Raw genomic sequence first — 18555 nt, 5'->3', positions numbered from 1 at the left:
ACTTTAATGGTGAATGAATGAATGCAGTAGGTATGTTAAAAGCTTAAGTGCGAGGCAGTGGAGGATGTAGAAAGGACGCCATAAACAAGAGGAGGGAATTGTTGCACCATAATCTGTTCATACATTTTAATATCCAGCCAGGAGGACAGGACTGGAGGTAATCTTAATTAAAATCAGCTTTTTAAAACTTCATTTGGACTCTTCAGTTGAACCTGGACTGATCCACAGTGACCGCACAGGAAACATCCCCAAGTGAAAATGACAGTTTTATCATATTTGTTTTAAATAGGAGAAAACATCTATGAAATACAGCAGAGATGAGCTGCCATTCACAAAATAATACTTAACCAGATAAGCTATGCATGGATTAATGTGATATGAGTTTATCCATCAGCTCATACTAATCCTTAAAGTGACCAAGTCCATAATATATAGGGGTCTGGAAATACTGCTGGTGAATGGTTAGGAGCTAGTTAAGCACAAGTAAAATATGATTGTTGGCAAAATAAAAGAGATTATGTTCATATTTGCACTGGAGAATAAAACGTGTGCATTTTTATCTTTCACCACACGGTGGCAGTACCAGCTTTTAGTAAAAAATGACATCTGGCTGCACATTAGGGGGAATACATGGCTGTGCATGATCAGTATAAATCAGCATTCATTGTTATAATAAGCATTTATAATAGTAATAATATTATTAATGTGATTTGGGTCAGTGCTCAGAAGCAGGGCAGGAACAGGCTGGTCAAGTGAAAAAAGGTTCTTTGATTTTAATTAAAAATGAGTTCCTGCAAAAGAAAGTGAGTGATTTAAATGTGAAGTTAAAGTATTATTCGCACTTATTTATCTCTGCAAGGATTTAACCTTTTATAAGCAGCAGTATGACATGTGAAGGTGGAGACATGATGGCAGCAGTGGTGGTCCTGCTGCAGACTGTGTACATTAACATTTTGGGAACTGGTCCCAAAAGGCTGGACTCCTTGGATCCGCCCAGACCTTGACATCGCTGCACCTGCTAGCGAAGTCGGCAAAATGCAGAAAATGCAGCGGGGAGAGACCTTCAATGACGTTTTTCCTGGAGAGAAATGTATGAGAGGTTGTTAATGCCACATAGAGGAGCCAGGTAAGGAGGGTACAGCAGGGTGACACTGAAAGTAATGTATGATGTATGACAGTGAATTCGTGCCACCACAAGTAAAAATGTGTCAAGTTTATCACTGCAATAGGATTTAATTTAGAGACTATTATATTATATTATAACATATTTTCACTTTGCACCATTTTATAAGTTAACTCCGATTATGCAGCACTTCTCTTGCCTACTTCATTTTATTTACTTTTTTATATTTTTGAGTTCAATCTATTATTGTTCTGTGTATCTTTTTGTCATGTGTTATTTTTGTGTCTTAAAACAGCAAAGTAAGAATTTCATTGCATTGTCTGAACTGCTGTGTTTACTTACTATGCATATGACAATAAACTTCTTCAATCATTTTGCACATCAGACCAAATATTTTAACCATGGAAGAAAGAATAGAAACTTTTCAGGCTGCATCATTTTAACATATATCATAAATATGCCAGACCTGGTTAAAAAGTTTTGAATAAAAGAGTTCTGATTACTGACAAGCTGTAGTTTATTACTTTATATAATAGGAGGGTGTATAGTAGGTTGTGTAAATGTCAGCCCATTATCATTCCCACGCTGTCACGCTCCTCGGCATCTGAAACTGAAGCACTTTAGTATCTGTATGAGATGCAGCAGGCTTTCAACTAACTCCAATAAAAACCCAACAGCATCATTATTAGACATCATGAGACCTATGACGTCTGTATAAGGTGACAATTTTCCTTCTTTCCTCTTTTTGTACATAAACCTCAACAGGGTGATTAAGCCTAAGTCTGCTGGCAAAAGATATTATGGCAACCCAAAGTATGAAGCAGAACTTTTTTGACAATGCAGTTATTTCACAAGATTTTGAAACCCATTTAACAGATCTTTTTGGTCACTCAGGGGCAGCAAAAACAAGTTGTGATCACAATATTGACATATTATCATGCTTGGAGATAAAAATGACTCATTGAAATAATTCGGAAAATGTTATTGTGCTTTTAACCTAGGAAAACTGCAGCTCCTCCTTTGTATTGGTTAACTGACCAGTGACTGGTCCCATTTCTGTGAGATGAGGGTGTGGTGGCTTAAACCCTCAAAAAAATAATAGACTGTAAAAAACTGTGGACGTAGTCACCATGACATCACCCATTGGTTTGTGGCCTCCAGTTGATGAGTGATTTGACCATCGACTTCTTTGATTTTTGGAGCCAGAAGTGACCATATTTGGACGAGAAGGTGGAGCTGACCTGTACCTATTTAAAGGATCTTTTAATACAACCAAACACTGAACAATACTTTTTTAGGCAACCTAGAAATGTTACAGTTAACTTTAATGAACTTAAAATGCGCTGTGAAATAGCAGCAACTACGGCTACGCACTGTGAATATCAGCTTCTGTAACAGTTACATTATATTATCAACGTTGCTGTTACGTGTGGCGCTGTAGGAGCAGTGTTGCATCCTACTCGCTGCTGTTTGGTCCCTTGTTCACTCTCTGTCTCTCTCTCTCAACCTGTCTTCTTTTTTTCTAATTTTTATGTAAGAAGGAGCACCTCAGAGCAATTTTAATCACCTGGGAGAGATTCGAGGAGGAGAGAGAGGAAGCCTCATTCTCTCTCGTGTTGGGGAACTTTTTCTTTTGTTTGTTTTCCCCGCATGTCTGTTGTGTATTTCGGCTGGGGTCTCCATCCCCTTTTGTTTTCTACTTTGTATTTAAGTGTTTAATTGTTGACTTCAAAAATAAACTTGATCTCTCGTGGATTAAGTTTATGTTGTGGTCTTTAGTTGAGCCTGTGTTTAAAGGGACTGTAACAGTAGCACAAGGTAGCCACGCCCTGAAGCATACCCTTTTTTATCCTCTATTTTACTTAAACCTATAGAGCCCAGTTCTGCCTAAGGTTTGTTCCCGTTAAATGTGAGTTTTTACTCGCTGCTGTCACCCAGTGCTTGCTCATGGGTAGATGTTGGGTCTCTTTAAATTAAATTAAAGAGTACGATCTAGACCTGCTCTAAGTGAAAAGTGCCCTGAGATAACTTTTGTTGTGATTTGGTGCTATATAAATAAAGATTGATTAATAATTTACCAAATGAACATCATGCTTTATTATAAAACTAGTGATTGAGACCATGAACTCATTAGGAAAGTTTTTACTGAGGTAATAAATCACACAGACTTCCTTACAACATGACTTATTATTATTATTATTATTATTATTTTTTTTTTTTTACAACCATTAGATTAGAAAGCAGTTTAAAGTCCCTGGCATTGATTTCACTTTCCAAACCCCCCCTCTGGAAAAAAACAAAACAACAACATATGAGCTTTTCCTCCTCCCCACTTCTTGCTTGTGTGGCACTAATCACTCCTCATACACTGGGAGCAGCGTGGTAGGCACAACAAGCTCCGCGGTCGGTCCTCTCACTCCTGCACTGCTCCCACTGCGGTTCCTCCCTGGCAGCAGAGGACCACACCGACCTGCACGGCCCTCGACAAGGACGGAGAAATGAGCTCGTCCTGCATCGTGCTGCATCGCACCAACGTGAGCGGGTGAAGGCTCTCTACTTTCCCCCCCTCTGGACTAGACGCACACACGCAAACACACACGCACAGAATCACAGAAGACCCGCACACACCGGTCTCCTGTTTACAGACCCCCCCCCCTCCTCCCAGTTCAGCTGTCGGACTGTCCCACCCGCAGCCCCGGACCATGGCGGAGAGAAGTGGCCGGCTGAGTTTCGCCGGCAGCGGGGCGCTGAACAGACCGGTGCCCATGAACCTGTTTGCAACCTGGGAGATAGATGGATCCTCCCCAAACTGCATACCGAGGTAAGGCTGCAAAGCATGAAAGGGGTGCACCATCAGCTGTGTCCTTTTAAACTTTAGAGCTAGTGTTTTCCACAATGCGCCAGACACAGTGCAGGCTGTCATTTGCCAGATTGCTAATGTTACAGCTGCACAGCGGCTTACTGTACCACCACCACTAGCTGGATCATTATGCCAAAAGTGGATGCCCAGGCCCTGCAGCGGGGCAATGCTCATTTTAGCCATCTGCATTGTGTTCATGTAGTGGTACATTTAAAATAAAATGCTTGTAATCATTTAACACACATGCCAGCTCCAATCCTGCAGGGTTGAAGCAGGCTGTAAAGTAAAAGGTGTGTAATTCTGCAGATATACTTTGCGTGTGTGTTAAAATCCCTGAATGCTCATAATCACCCACTCAGCTGTCATGACAGATAACCAGCTTTATGCCAGGTCTTTGTGCCAGGATGCACCATGGAGACTATTTGGCTCCTGTGACCCCCAAGAGACTCAAAGGGCTCTGTTCACACTGAAACCCCTCCTATACTGCCAAATTTAAATAAAAAAATAAAATAAAAAAAGCTGCACTCTGGTTAGATTTGTACCCCTAAACTATTTGGATTATTCTGACAAAACGCTCCCAAGAAATGATCCATATGTCAGATTTTTAATGTGCTTTCAAACATATCATATCGTCTTCATCAGCGGGTGTAGTTTGCTCAGTTGTCATGGAGATGGATCTGATAGCAAAAGCTCAGAAGCTGTGATGATTTCTTTCACAGTAGGGCTGCAGATAACAGATATTTTCATTATCACTTTCTTCTGTTTTGTCTTTAAAATGCCCGTCACAGCTCAAGGTGACATCTTCTTTTTATTATCAGACTGACATTTCAAAAGATATTAATTTGACAGTGATGAAAAAGCATCAAAGCTTCACATTTGAGAAGCTGGAAGTAGCACATTTTTTGGCATTTTTGCTGAATGAATGATTCATTTATCAATTGATTACGTTTCTGACAGTTGACTAATCAACTATTTAATTAATTGTTTCAGCTTTAATCTATAGCACTTCTAAGAGTTATAAATTAAGCATTAGGACCTTGAGGATGTCAACAGTCCTAACTAAAGGTACACTTATTAGCTTTTTCTTCATCAACTTTTAATCACATTTTTTTCAGTCTGATTTAAAATCACTCACATTAGGATCAAAGCAGCACAAGTCTTCGATGTTCACGCAGCAACATCAACACTGACGATGCTCATAAAGAAGAATCAATGCCACATTTATATGTTAAATCATCATCATGATGTAATATCACAGCTCCAGAGATCCAATAGTCTCGTTAGTCAGAGCAGCTCCTTTCATTTCAGTCTGTAGCTCCTTAATGATTTGTTCTAAATTTTTAATAACATTATAGCCACATTATCCTGTAACCCTGTGGAGTAATGTGTAAAGAAATTCTGCTTTCAGTCACACATCTGTTATTACATTGCAAGCCTTCTTGCATTGAATTAACAGTACAAATGGAAAAATTGTAATAGATGAGATTATTTTAATTATCAGTTAATTTGCTATTTCTTTTCTCAATGAATAGTGAAAAATTCATTTGAGTGTTTTCTGCTGATGTGATCTTCATCATTTTTGACATCATTTTGACTTTTCTAATGAATATCATGCACTTAATTCTTATCAGTAAACACACATTTTTAACCACAAAGTAATGAGAGAAATAAGTTTTCAGGAGTTTGTGGTTTTAACTCCACTTGATTAATACCTGTGGTGAGACTTGGGTCAGCAGCTGTCAGCCTGCGGTGAAAGAAAGAAAAAAATAGGTGTAATTAATATGAGAGTTGGTGGACTACGTGTGTGTTTTTATTTATTTTTTTAACCGATGATGCCTCCCCTTAGGCTCGCTCGATCCTCTTAAGTTAATACCCTCAGTTGATATTACATTGCATGGCTTTTAGCTGAAATAAGACTAATTCATTTCCAGGAATAGCATAGCTTTGGTGTTTTTATTCAGGAGAGTGTACAAGTACAGCGGTTCCTGTAACTAAAAAGTCCCAGGTTCAATCCCTTGTGACCCTGCGTGTGTGGGTTGTCGTATGAAGCTGCTTTACCGTGTGGATCCACTTTCTTTATAACATGATAGTCGCCTACACAAATGAGATGCTGTGACTAGAAGCTCGGTGCAGCGACCTCACGTCCTGTGTGAAGTTAACTGTCAATCGAGACTGTTTCTTAAAGATCACAGCGGCTCGCTTATTGACCGCCGTCTGTCACAGTTTAGACAGCAGGATCTCAGCGTGTTAACCGGATGTCAAATCAACTGTCTAATTCAGCTGTGTCAGCCTCACAAGGTGGTGAAACTAAGCTGACCGCTGGCTATCTTCAGAGGGCAATTTGTTGCTTTATTTGTTCCAGCAGAGCTCTTCTTTTCTTCTTTTAATATTTTACTTTTTTAGCAACACAGTAAAAAAAAAAAAAAGGAAAGCTGAGAGAGAGGCAGCAACGGACACACATGACTAGGCATGAAAACTGTGCGCCTTCACTCTTCACTCTCTCACCACATTTAATTCCCTCTGAAATCTGTTTTAATCAAGTTTATGATTCACACACAGTCCTGCAAAGCCTCATGAATATTCACATGATTTACCCCCAAAAGCAGCAGACCTTCTCTAACACGCTGGTTCCTCAGTTTATAATTAGACACGTTGAAATGAAATCTGTAAGAAATGATGTTGAGGCATATTTTGATGTCTGAGTGTACTGCAGCCTTGATATGTGCTCTGCTGTACTGTTTAATTAAAGGAATAGTTCAACAATGTAGAAAATATGTTTTATTTTCTGTCTTTAAATTCAAAGCTGGATGCCACTCTCATGTCTGCCCATTGAATATGAAGCTACGGCCTGCAGCTGGTTAGCTTAGCTTAGCATAAAGAATGGAAACAGGGGAAACAGCTAGCCTGAATCTGTCCAAAGGTGCAAAAATCTGACTACTAGCACCACTAATGCTCACATCAAAAAAGCCAAGAAATATTTTCTGTAAAACTGCAACTTGATGTCTTCACACTGATTAATAACATAGATTAAAAAAGACATAACTTGTTAATTAGTCAGATTTTGATGATGTGCTGATACACTGATTTTATCTTGGTGTAGAAGAAGGCTAGCTGTTTCCCCCTGCTCCCAGTCTTTATGCTAAGCTAAGCTAACCAGCTCCTGCCTCCAGCATCATATTAAAATGACAGATACGGAGAGTGGTGACATTGTCCTTATCTAACTCTCAGCAAAAGAAAGCCAACAAGTATATTTTTAAAGAGCTGTCAACAACATCTTACATCCCAGAGTTTCCTTTTTATTTTATACAGGAAAGTGGAGAGGGATAGTAACATGCTCCCATTCTTGTAGTGATCTGCATTTAAATTTAGACCATTTAGATGCACTTAGACTCTAACTGGACTGTTTTGTTGCCAAAATGAGAGTCTACATACATTATTTGTCTTAATCTGCTCCTGATATCTCTTTACGCTGCATGGTTTCATCTCTCTGCTCTCTGCTCTAACACTCAGATGAGCTACTGTACTGTATAAGTCATAGAGGACCAAGTAGCATTTTAAATTTGAACCGATGCACTGTGTTGTTCGCCCAATTTTACCAATTTGTCCCAATAATTTCTTCATGCCTCAATAAATCCTGCTCACTGTGGCTCAGAGGTCTCTGAAGCCCAAAGCTATTAGACTGTGAGGCTTATGGAAGTGCTGCCTTGGCACTGATCTCACGTTTCCCAGAGTCACTTCAGGACACGTGCCGCTCTACACGGAGATCTTTAATAATCACCTATAGATAGGTGAGGGAGGGGTTTTATATCTTAGAGCGTGGGTGAAGCGTAATTACCTGTAGTCTGGAAAACCAGACGTTGAATTTAGACGCATGAAAGCTCAAGGTGTTTAAAAAAAAAAAAAGAAGTGTTAGCCATACTGCAAATGTCGTGGGCTTTTTTTTATAAGTCAGCACAGAGAGTTTATGAGCCTCCGGTCTGTTGCTGCTCGTAATGTTAGGAGGGGAAATGAAGTACATGAAGGGTACACTGAGGGTTGTCCTTATTACACTCCCCAGCAGTCTGCCTCAGACTCTGTCTCACATCTTTAGTGTGAATGGGAAATGTAGTGTAATTTCTATCACCTCATCAAGCGTGAGAGGCATTTGAATGAGCGCCAAGTGCAACGCTTTCATTTCTCAGGGTGCTGAATTGCGTTCCAATGATTTCACGCTTTTTGCTAAAAAGATGGACGTGTCTTCTTAGAGCCTCCTCCGCCCTCTATCCCGCATGTAAAATCAATCACGCTGACGTTGTTACCACTTAAGCCTCTCTCTCCTCCTCTTTAGAGCCAAGGGCATGGAGGGGCGGAGGGGTATGTTTCATCGTGGTATTTTTGAAGTGGGCATCAGTTGGATTTCTGCACATCAGCCTACAGGCGTGAGGCTAAGTGCTGCGAGAGATGGGGCCAATCTCGGAGACAGAGCATGGATTGAACGGGCCCTCGAGTGGCAGCTGGACCCAGTAGGCTGTCATATTTGGGCCTGTTGGAGGCGAGAGTGCTGAGATGTCGCTTTGAGCAGCAGGGAGACACTTGCTCTTTTGTCCCCTGGCTGCCTGGGATGCTCACACTGAGGGAATTTAGAGTAGGATGAATGAGAGGCAGTTAAAGCCTCTCATTGTCTTACATTCCCCTTGTTGTTCTTGTTGTGCTGGACTCAGTGCCTGTTCTTGTACAAATGTTTGGAAGTCTAAACTAGACTAAGAGTCGTTAGCAGCTCTGTAAGGCTGTACTTAGCGGTGCTTTGAGCTAAGATAGTGTTTGCAGGTACTGTTTACCATGTTAGCATGCTAATTAGCACTAAAAACAAACAGCTGAGGCTGACGGGAGTGTCATTAGTTTTGAAGGTATTTAGGCAAAAAAACAAACTGTTAGACAAATTAGATTTTTGACCTGATGAAGGTGCTGGATTGACGGATCACCAAAGTGATTAAAATTCATTGTGAGGGAGGCATGACTCAACAAAATTCACAGCAATCCCTGCACCAGCTGTGGAGATACTTAAAACAAACTAAATGTGTGGAGCTGTGGTTGCACCAGGTAGGACGTATGACCACATGGCTGCAACGTCCAGCATGTCATCCCTTCTCCTTCTCCTTCTCATTCTCCTTCTCTCTCTCTCTCTCTCTCTCTCTCTCTCTCTCTCTCTCTCTCTCTCTCTCTCTCTCTCTCTCTCTCTCTCTCTCTCTCTCTCTCTCTCTCTCACTCTCTCTCTCTCTCTCTCTCTCTCTCTGCATTTCCTGTCTACATCTTGATTTTCACTCTCAAATAAATGCAAATTCATTTAAATACCCCCAAAAAACAAAAATGTTGATCTCATGCAATCAGGCAGTGGAGGAAAAAGTCAAGGGGTCACCAAAGTCATCGGGACTGTTAAAGATATGTCAGTCTAAACCAAAGTAGTTGACCAACATTGCCACCACCGCTGACTTTTACGCTTGATTTCTGTCAGACGAGTCTCTCTGCCATGTTCTTTGAATGTTAAGTCAGACGGCCTTATGTAAGATGTCCAGCACCCCCGTCCGTTTCGCTGATTCAGCGCGTCGTGGAGGGCAGACAGGGCAGGACAGCAAAGGGCAGTCGCCTCCACACGCACACACACACACACACACACACACACACACACACACACACACACCCTCACACACATTTGAGATGCTTTGTGACTCTGCAGGCTGATCAATTTTGCATCCAGCTGACTTTCCTCATGCCTCAGTGCTCAGCGCCATGCCTCACCGCCTGCTTTTTGTATTCCTCTCTTATATTCCCACTGACAATATTTGATTTCTAGGAGCCCTGTGTTGATGATATCTGTTCAGCTCTTGTTTTAATCCACTCTGCTCTCTGCAAAATGAGATCACAAACAAGGGGGAAAAAGCTGCTATGTGACACACTCTGTATGAGCTATGTCCACACAAAAAACCTGAAATACTGAAACAACCTGACATGCACAATATGGGATTGTTTGCGTTGAATTTAGCTGCCAGAAGGAACAAAGCTGTGACAGCGACGTCAAAAATCAAGGCCTGCATCAGTCTGAAGGATATTATGATATTATACAGCTGATAAAGTTTAGACATAAACACCAAATTACCCTAAATAGACCGGTTTAACTCAAATCTGTGGTGTCAGAGTCTAATGCTTGTATCCAGCTCCATCGTAGCTGCCAATAAGAAACAGCACCACAACACAGAGAGCTGTTAATCGTCTTTGAGCGTGTTAAGTTGGTGAAATTAGCTGAAAAATGAAAGACGAGGCTTTTGTGCTTGAGGAGTTTAGTACCTCTTTGCTCGGGAGCCAAAACGCTTTTACTGTGCATTATTCTTCATGGATCTACAGCGCTGATGTTTTATTAGCATATGCTCACTAAATTAAATTCATGCTAATTGGAAAATGGAACAAGCGCATGTGCCGCTTGAGATACGCCGGTCTTGAATGACATTTCTTTTTCTCACTTCCTGCAGCACGTTCACATCTCGTATGGAAATATCAGCGTTGAACCTTGATGAAGCGCTCTGATGCAGTAGAGCTAATCCAACCTTGAGCAATCTGTACGCCCCTGTCAACGATAAGTACGGGGGGCATGATGTCCTCTTCAGCAGGTCTCTCAGTCTAAATAGACCTCAGGGTGATGGAGAGCAGACTAAACGGCATCCGGCTGAACCCAATAACCGATAAGAACAGCTTTCTATTAAGATATCAAACAGTGAGGTTTCATTCATCAGCAGAAATAACTCCAGTAAATTGTATTTCTTCAGTACCTTTTAATCAGCTGTTCTCTACCAGTATCAGCATATTGACTAATTCATTTAATTTAGTGCTTGAAAGGTTGTTGTTTGGTTGTTGTGCTTCTTCAGTTAAAGAGGAGATAAGATGCACATTTCCTGGTCTATATTGTTATAGAAATGTTGTCTTTTGGTTAAATTTGACCTGCTTTATAAATGTTTTTATATCAGAAATATGGATTTATTTCATCTAATTGCCTGAAAATGAAAAGGATGGTTCCATTAGACATTATTTGCAGGTATAATCATCACTACTTTCAGTGAATTGGGTGATAATTTGTACTAAAACCAGACACAACAGGTGTGATTAAGTGCTGCCATTCAAATATTTGAAATGGTTTCCAAGCTGTATCCTGACTAAACTTTGTGACATATACCAATTTGTGATAATCCATCAACATATTATCCTCTGATCTTAAATTTAGTTAAAATAATTCCCTAAAATACTATTCATGGTCAAATTTGACACAAGTTTTGGAGCTTTGACCATGTTTAACAGAGACATCCAACGTCATAACAGTATATAAATAACAAATAATACGTCCCCTTTAAAGCTGCACTATTCAAAATGTTTGAAAGGTCTCCCTCAGCTCTGCAGCTTTTTTTAGCTTCTCTCAGCTCATTGTTTTGGTTTTACAGGCCATTACTTTACTGTTTCGTTCAGTCTTGCTGCTCTCATCTGAGAGACAGCTGCAAGCGGATGTTTTCTTTTCAGTAAACAAGCTCTGATAAACCCACTGACCACTGCCTGCACAGCACCAGAAGGTAGACAGACAAAGTGAGCGGCTAGCTGGTCAGTGAGGTGGAGCCTGATATTTCCCTCAGGATTTGGTGAAGAGAGAGTGAATATTGGATATCAGACACGACTCCAAATGAAAACTAAAGAATGGATGTGAAAATACCTTTCATTGTATGAACTTTATAAAGTGACAATATGTCAGTGTTTACAGCTTGTTTAGCGCTCCAAAGTTGCCAAAAAAATGAATTAATGAAAATGACAATCAATTTTTTAAATATTTATCAAGGAAAATACCAAACATTTGCTGAATTGTGGTTCTCAAGTGTGAGGATTTGCTTAATTTAGTCTGATATCAGCTTAAATATCTTTAGGTTTTGGACTGTTGGTTGGACAAAATATTTACTCATTATAAATAATTGCCTATTACTTATTGTTATGGGCCCGATACCTCAGTTTAGAGGAGGGCAAATTGAGTAAATGACTATTGATTCATCAAAAAAATCATCAAGGAATATATTGAGTGAAACTTAGATTTTTAGCCATAAAAAACTTGCATATTCACATATTTGCTTTTCCTGACGTTTTAAAATGCATCTGATGGTCTTCATCAGCAAATTGATTTCATCACTTAGCGCATGGAGTTGGATCAGAAGACTGTAAGCTTTGACTGAAAGCTCCACAACGCCAAGAATAACCTTTTTTTCTCTCAATCATTTCATTATAATCCTGTTATTTCTCACTGGTTTACACCTCCTGATAAATGTCCACCTCATCTATTAACCTAAATCCACAAACCTCGCTTCCGTCTCAGTTGTGCTAATGGGTAAATGTCGTGTTTTCTGTGAAAGTTTCCTGCAAAGACGACCTTATTTCCTAATGTTGCTCAAATTATTGAAATAGCTCCATTTTTATGAGCATCCCGGGGCCTCTTTATTTTGTCCTGTGTTCCAGCACTTTCATAGGAAATGCAGAAAATGAGGTTAAGGAGCGCCATGTTAGCCAAATAGTTACACCACATACCTCAATAACCCCAATGCACCTGGATGAGCTCCGGCTTGGGACCCTTGTTGCATGTCATTCTCCTTTTCTCTCTCAAACCTTGTTTCCTGTCTGTTTCTCCGCTCTCTGCTCTCCATTAAAGGCACAAAAAAAGCCCAAACACATATTTTAAAAAAGGGGAAAAAAAGAAAGAGGTTAACTTAACAGGCTGAAAAGACAGAGAGATGTGTCAAAACTTTGTGCCAGATGTAGATGAGATTATATTGAGGCTGCTCGCTAACAGTTGAGGCTTAGTGTAGTCAAAAGTGACAAATGTGACATTTCTAGAGCTCTGTGTACCGGCGGCCTCGTCCCTCTTTGAATCATCTGTCTCTGAATAAAATGTTCCAATCTGTTTTTGTAGTCCAGTGGCACATTTTAAAGGAAATATTGATGAGCTTCCGAGACAAAACTTGTTCTTTTAAAAGAGTTTAAAGTCAATAGAGAGGAAATATTGACTTGAAACTCTTTTTAAAGGATACGATTCATTTTGGTTAATGTTGTTATTTTCCATCAGCAATAGGTAAAAAAACAAATCTGTCTTTCACTGCTAGAAATGGCCTCGCTTTAATTTTTATTGCTGCAATGATTCACAGAAAATTAATAACAAGGATAGGAAGACTCCACTTCTCCTGGTTGATTGTTTCTGGCTGAAATTCAATTTTCCAGCTCAGTAGTGATGTAACTGCTGTGTTATCAGCCTCAATTGACTGCAGAAATTTTGACTTTTTTTTCCTCCACATTAACATTTGGCACTCAAGGGCATTTCAATGGCATTATTATTCATTTTGATTTACTGTGCCCCCTTTTTGATTTATTTGCTGACACCTCGATTCATTCCTTCATTCTCATATTGATGATTTTGGCCCATGGAAATATGAATTCCTTCACTGTGTGGACTCATTGTTTCTCTGTGGAGACATATTGCCAGTGTTATTCATTTTTGTCCAAACACGACTTCCAGGGAAATCCTTGTAAGTCATTAGTCACCGATTTCCATAGCAACAGTGTTTGTATTACTTTGCACCTTGGCACTCATGATGGTGAAAGCATCCGGTCTATTTTAACCTGTTTAGCTGATGTTGTGCACATTTTGAAGGAGTTTTTGATCATTTTGATGAACTTTGATGACTCTTTCACAAAAAAACAAATCACATATCTCTCTTCTGTGACAATTTGTTCCTCATCACTCTCATTTAATTAGGTACAATCTCTCATGAATGCACCTTTTCACTCTCATAACTTGGTTAATTGCAGGAAAGCCCTGTAGACTGGATTGAAGGCTTGCCTCTTGTAGCAGGCGGTGAGAAGAGGGGGAGTTACTATTTCAGTTCACTCCTCACCGAGGCTTAAACAACTTTTTCTGAATTCAGAGCATGCAGGAGAAATGTAGGTCAGGTTCCTTTTTGAAAAACTTGCGGCCGGGAGGAGAGCTTAGAAGGTTTAACATATTGTAGTAATTAGAAAAGCTGCTGTGCCACGTCTGGCATCTCACTCCTGGGTGGCTGAGTCATATGACCTCTTCCATGTTTCCACCAGACTCCTCTCTGACGTTTGGCCGGACAGATGGACACCATGAAAATCCTGAGGCTGGCATAAGTGACTAAAACCTTTTATTTCTGCCTCTGGATGACTGTAGAAATGAGCATTCATTATCGCTGCCAGTCAGAAATAAGCATCGCTTTACAAGCTTGTAAACATAACCTTTCTGGTCTTTCAGATGCTGAGCAAGCGGCATCAGCATGGTCCAGCTAATCTGCTGTAGCACACATGAACTGAAGTTGTAGAGTTTTGAATGATGAAAAGCAGTGACTCCAATGATTCGTCACACAGAGGACAGACCTTACATTCAATCAAGAGTAGTAATTGTGTATAATTCTCTAAGAGCTCCATTTATACAAATCTATCCCAGAAAGGACGTCTGTCCTGTCTGTAAAATAGAGCTTCACTGTCTCTTTAATCCATATTTGTTTTAGCAGACAGCAGATATTACAAGCTTCAGTTACAGCTTAGAGAATAGACAGGCTTGCACTTTAAAATGGGTTACCATGTGATGTGTGACCCTGTAAAAAGAAATATTGTGCTCCTACAACGGGAGCCGCAGAGAGCTGCAGCTGTAAAACTGGTCAAAAAACACGGAGCTGGAGGTCCAGAGATGGTTAATGTGGTGAACGCTCGTGCCTGTGATATCAAACGGACCGAGTGACTGACTGACACTGACTTCACATTTCACACTGTCTCAGTTAAGTTAAAAAGATTTTAAAGGAATAGTCAGCTGGAAAAGGCTTGAAAGGTAGCATGACTTTTCCACCGCTCGGGCCGTGGTTATTGTTAGCTCTGTGTATTTTAGCCATAAGCGTGCACCGTACAGTGGAGCACAGAGCCTGGTGCTGGTGGGTAGCGGCGAGGCTAGCGGTTTCTAAAAGTTTTTTTAAAAGTATCCTTCGGTGGATACTTAGCAGCTGCTTTCACTTCACAGTTCTCATCACAGTCCCACAACGATCTGTGTACATGCTTTGCGTGCCTAAAGGGGGTAAATGTTATCTAATGAGGAAGCAGCGATTGGGCAGAAAATTGCCTAATCTGGCAACATTTAGTAGGCAGTAAATCTTCCCAGATCAAGTTATTTTTGGTTTGTGATGTCAACCAATCAGGAGTCATCATGAAAAGCTAAACATATTACACTCACGCATTTTTCCATTAGTCATCGCACATTTCTGTAATCATGTATCATTTATGTGAGAGCAACAACTGCAATGTGTACACAAAATCTGGGTATTTATTACATTTGGCTGAAAATAGCCATCTTTGGAATATTGAGCATTATTCAGATTTGTAGTTGAGTTGAGATTAGTAAGATTATTGGTTTTAAAAATATATTTTAATACTTTTTGCCCTTGAAATCCATTTTGTGCATACAAGCTAACTGATTAACCACTTGGCCACCATGCATGTTTTCTCTGAGGATCATTGACCCTTTATATTTTTAATCATTTTAACAGGTTATAATCTTGCATGTTAATGATGTTAAAATGGTATAATGTTGAATTTTGCTGTGTTATCACTTCAGTATTGAATAATTTGCTTCCATATGCCACTGGGTCATACCGCTAGCACCCTTTGAACATAATCATGACTTCATTTTGAATATGTTAAATTAATGACTTGGCATGTATTTACCATTTTTAGATGCCAGATTATATCCTGTTTAAATGGGACAATTTACTGTGAAGATAATGAGTGATAGCCTACTTGAAACTTGATGTTTTTGGCAGTATTACTAAGAAATATTTTGTGGCTTTGTGATATAATTCAGAAAGCAAACTTATGCAACTTTTCTTAAGTCTTCAGCTGGTGTGTATTTGATATTAAAGACATATGTTTTCTGTGAACTATTGCTTTAAAATGGCCTTTAAAACATACTGCATTAAATATAACTAAATATCCACTTCAGCCACAAAATTCAGACTCACATTTAGTTCATAAAGACCATTAGTGACAGTTGTAGGTCTAGGACGCTTAAATGTGACCCTTTCAGCCACTTCAGTCAATAGACACAGAAATAAATGGACAAAGTGCTCCGCATGTCCATTTCCAGCTTTCCTATAATGCTGAAGCCTGTCAGAGCCCGCCAAAGGGCCCTTCAGCCACACAACACAGAGATTAGTGCAGATGTTGTAACTGCACAATTAATTTGCAGACTGCTCTATCATCACTCAGACAAGAGAGACAGGACAGGTCTTTTTTGTTTTGCAGTTATAGGTCCTATTTACAAGCTGTCCAAATAATTTTCTAGGACACTTCAAACCCTGGCGTAATGGGATCTGAAGTGTCTGCTGTTTAATCCATCTTTAGTCTAAATGTTTAACTCACGTCATGCCGCAATTTTAATGAATATTGGGTGGACGGTCTATTGATGGAGAAGATGAAGTTTAAGTTCTCGTTTTCCAACTTCAGAAGTAGCTTTTAATGAATCTTGAAGAGAGGATTCTTGAGAGGAGCTTGAGAGATTGCTTTTTTTATGGAGTTTTTCACAAATTTGTTGATTCTGTCTGAACCTATTTTAAGTTGTTTTTAAGTATATATACACTGTAAGACCAAAAGTATGCGGACACATGTCTGGTTGGTTTTTCAGCCATTTTTCATGGTTAGGCCCAAAGTTCAGATTGTAGTAAATCATATGTGTTACATGTTACATAATAATTAGATTTTATATGTTTTAGACGAGGCGGCATGGTGGTGCAGTGTGGTTAGCACTGTCGCCTCACAGCAGGAGGGGTTTTGGGTTCGAACCCACCGGCTGGCTGGGGCCCTTCTGTGTGGAGTTTTTGCACAGACCAAAAACATGCAGATTAGGTTAATTGGTGACTCTAAATTTGGTGTAGGTGTGAATGTGAATTGAGTGGTTGACGGTCTCTATATTATATGTTTGCCCCGTGATTGACTGGCGACCTGTCCAGCATGTTTCGTCTCGCCCACAACCCTCTAGAGCAGGGGTGTCAAACTCATTTTAGTTCAGGGGCCACATACAGCCCAATTTGATCTTAAGTGGGTCAAACCATTAAAACAGTTGAATAATAACCTAAATAATATAAAATATGTACATAATACACATTATAACTGTACTATAGTAAACCATATAGGGCTACCCTGGTAAGAGATACTAATAAAACCTGTCCAAGCGCACTAAGGAAAGATTTGGCTTGCAATGTGATTCAGATTTGAAGGACAATTATCTCAAGTTGGACGTCCACAGGAACATCAGAAGCCTTGACGAGTGAAAATAAGCAAGAATAGCGTTTTATTGAAAAACTGGTATTACTTTTCTGCAGTTTTCAAACTTTGCAAAGTTATCCAGTGGACCAGATTGGACCTCTTGGTGGGCCGCAGTTCGTTTGACCCCCCCCCTGCTCTAGTGGATAAGTGCTAAAGAAAATAAATGAATGTTTTAGTCAGTACTGTGCTTCCAACTTTGTGGTTTAACTTTCGGGAAGGCCTTTTTCTGTTTCAACATGTTCTTGTTGCACAAAGCCAGGTCCATAAAGAAGTGTTTTGTGTTTTTTTTATTGTAATGTGGAAGACTGCCTTACCTAAAGCCTATCAACCACCGCTGAGACGAACTGGGACGTAGACTGAGAGCCGGGCCTCATTGCCCAACATCAGTGCCTAAAGTTACTAATATATTCTTTCGGTTGAATTGAAGCAAATTTCTGCAGCCAGGTTAAAAAAATTGGGGAATCTGTTATAGCAACATATTAATTCTCTTGGTTTTAGTATGAAAATGTTCAATAATCACAGATGGGTATCATTTTCAGGAAGCCACATGCATACACTTTGCATTATACTCGACTGAACAAACCAGTATTTCAGGAAAATACATATTCAAATCTTAATCAGTTTGTTTATCTGACAGTTTGAATATTTCTAGTTGAACAAAAGTGACCACACATGAACATATTGCCTCCTAATTATGTCAGTTTTGCTGGATTTGAACTCTCTGGGCACAGTTTGGAAACCATTTCTGCTTTTTTTTTCAGCCTAAAGATGATTAAAGTGTGTGTCCAACAGTCTGGCATCATGGGTGGAGCACAGTGTTGCGGCATGCTGCATATCGCTGCACACAAAGCTCTCATTTGTATTCCAGTTTCTGCTGCGGCCCCCCCAGAGGGCTCTCAGAGGGCATGGATCATTTTGTGTTCTTGAGTGGATTAGATTCTCCGCACTTTGGCTGCGAAACATAAAACAACAACTTGGCTCTCAGCTGGTTTCTTCATGTTTCTCTGCAAGCCCCTGTTCTGCGTCAGCTGGTTTAAACCGCAGACCCCAGTGCACACTCATAACCTACATACTTCCCTTTTCTCACTTTTATGACATAATTATACTCACTCTTGTAGCCTCTCTTGTTCTCTAATACAGACACATAGGTGCAAATACTCTTGCGTAACTACACATGGATTCAAATCCCACTGGA

At 40.0% G+C, this 18555-nt stretch overlaps 1 protein-coding gene across 3 annotated transcripts in view; it reads left to right on the top strand.

Moving 5' to 3' along the window:
• The first annotated feature begins 3553 nt into the window (after positions 1-3553).
• The window catches only part of pacs2 (phosphofurin acidic cluster sorting protein 2), a 63938-nt gene continuing 48936 nt past the window's right edge, over positions 3554-18555 (top strand). For all 3 annotated transcript variants that reach the window (XM_062440100.1, XM_062440101.1, XM_062440098.1), the window contains exon 1: positions 3554-3944. In XM_062440100.1, the coding sequence (XP_062296084.1) occupies positions 3826-3944 (119 nt within the window). In that variant the 5' untranslated portion in view covers positions 3554-3825. The remainder of the gene's footprint in view (positions 3945-18555) is intronic.

Source organism: Scomber scombrus, chromosome 19 (assembly GCF_963691925.1).
Source record: "Scomber scombrus chromosome 19, fScoSco1.1, whole genome shotgun sequence".
In the NCBI taxonomy this organism is placed as follows: domain Eukaryota; kingdom Metazoa; phylum Chordata; class Actinopteri; order Scombriformes; family Scombridae; genus Scomber; species Scomber scombrus.
The sequence above is the reverse complement of the archived record's forward strand: the minus strand, read 5'-3'. Positions and strand labels throughout refer to the sequence as shown.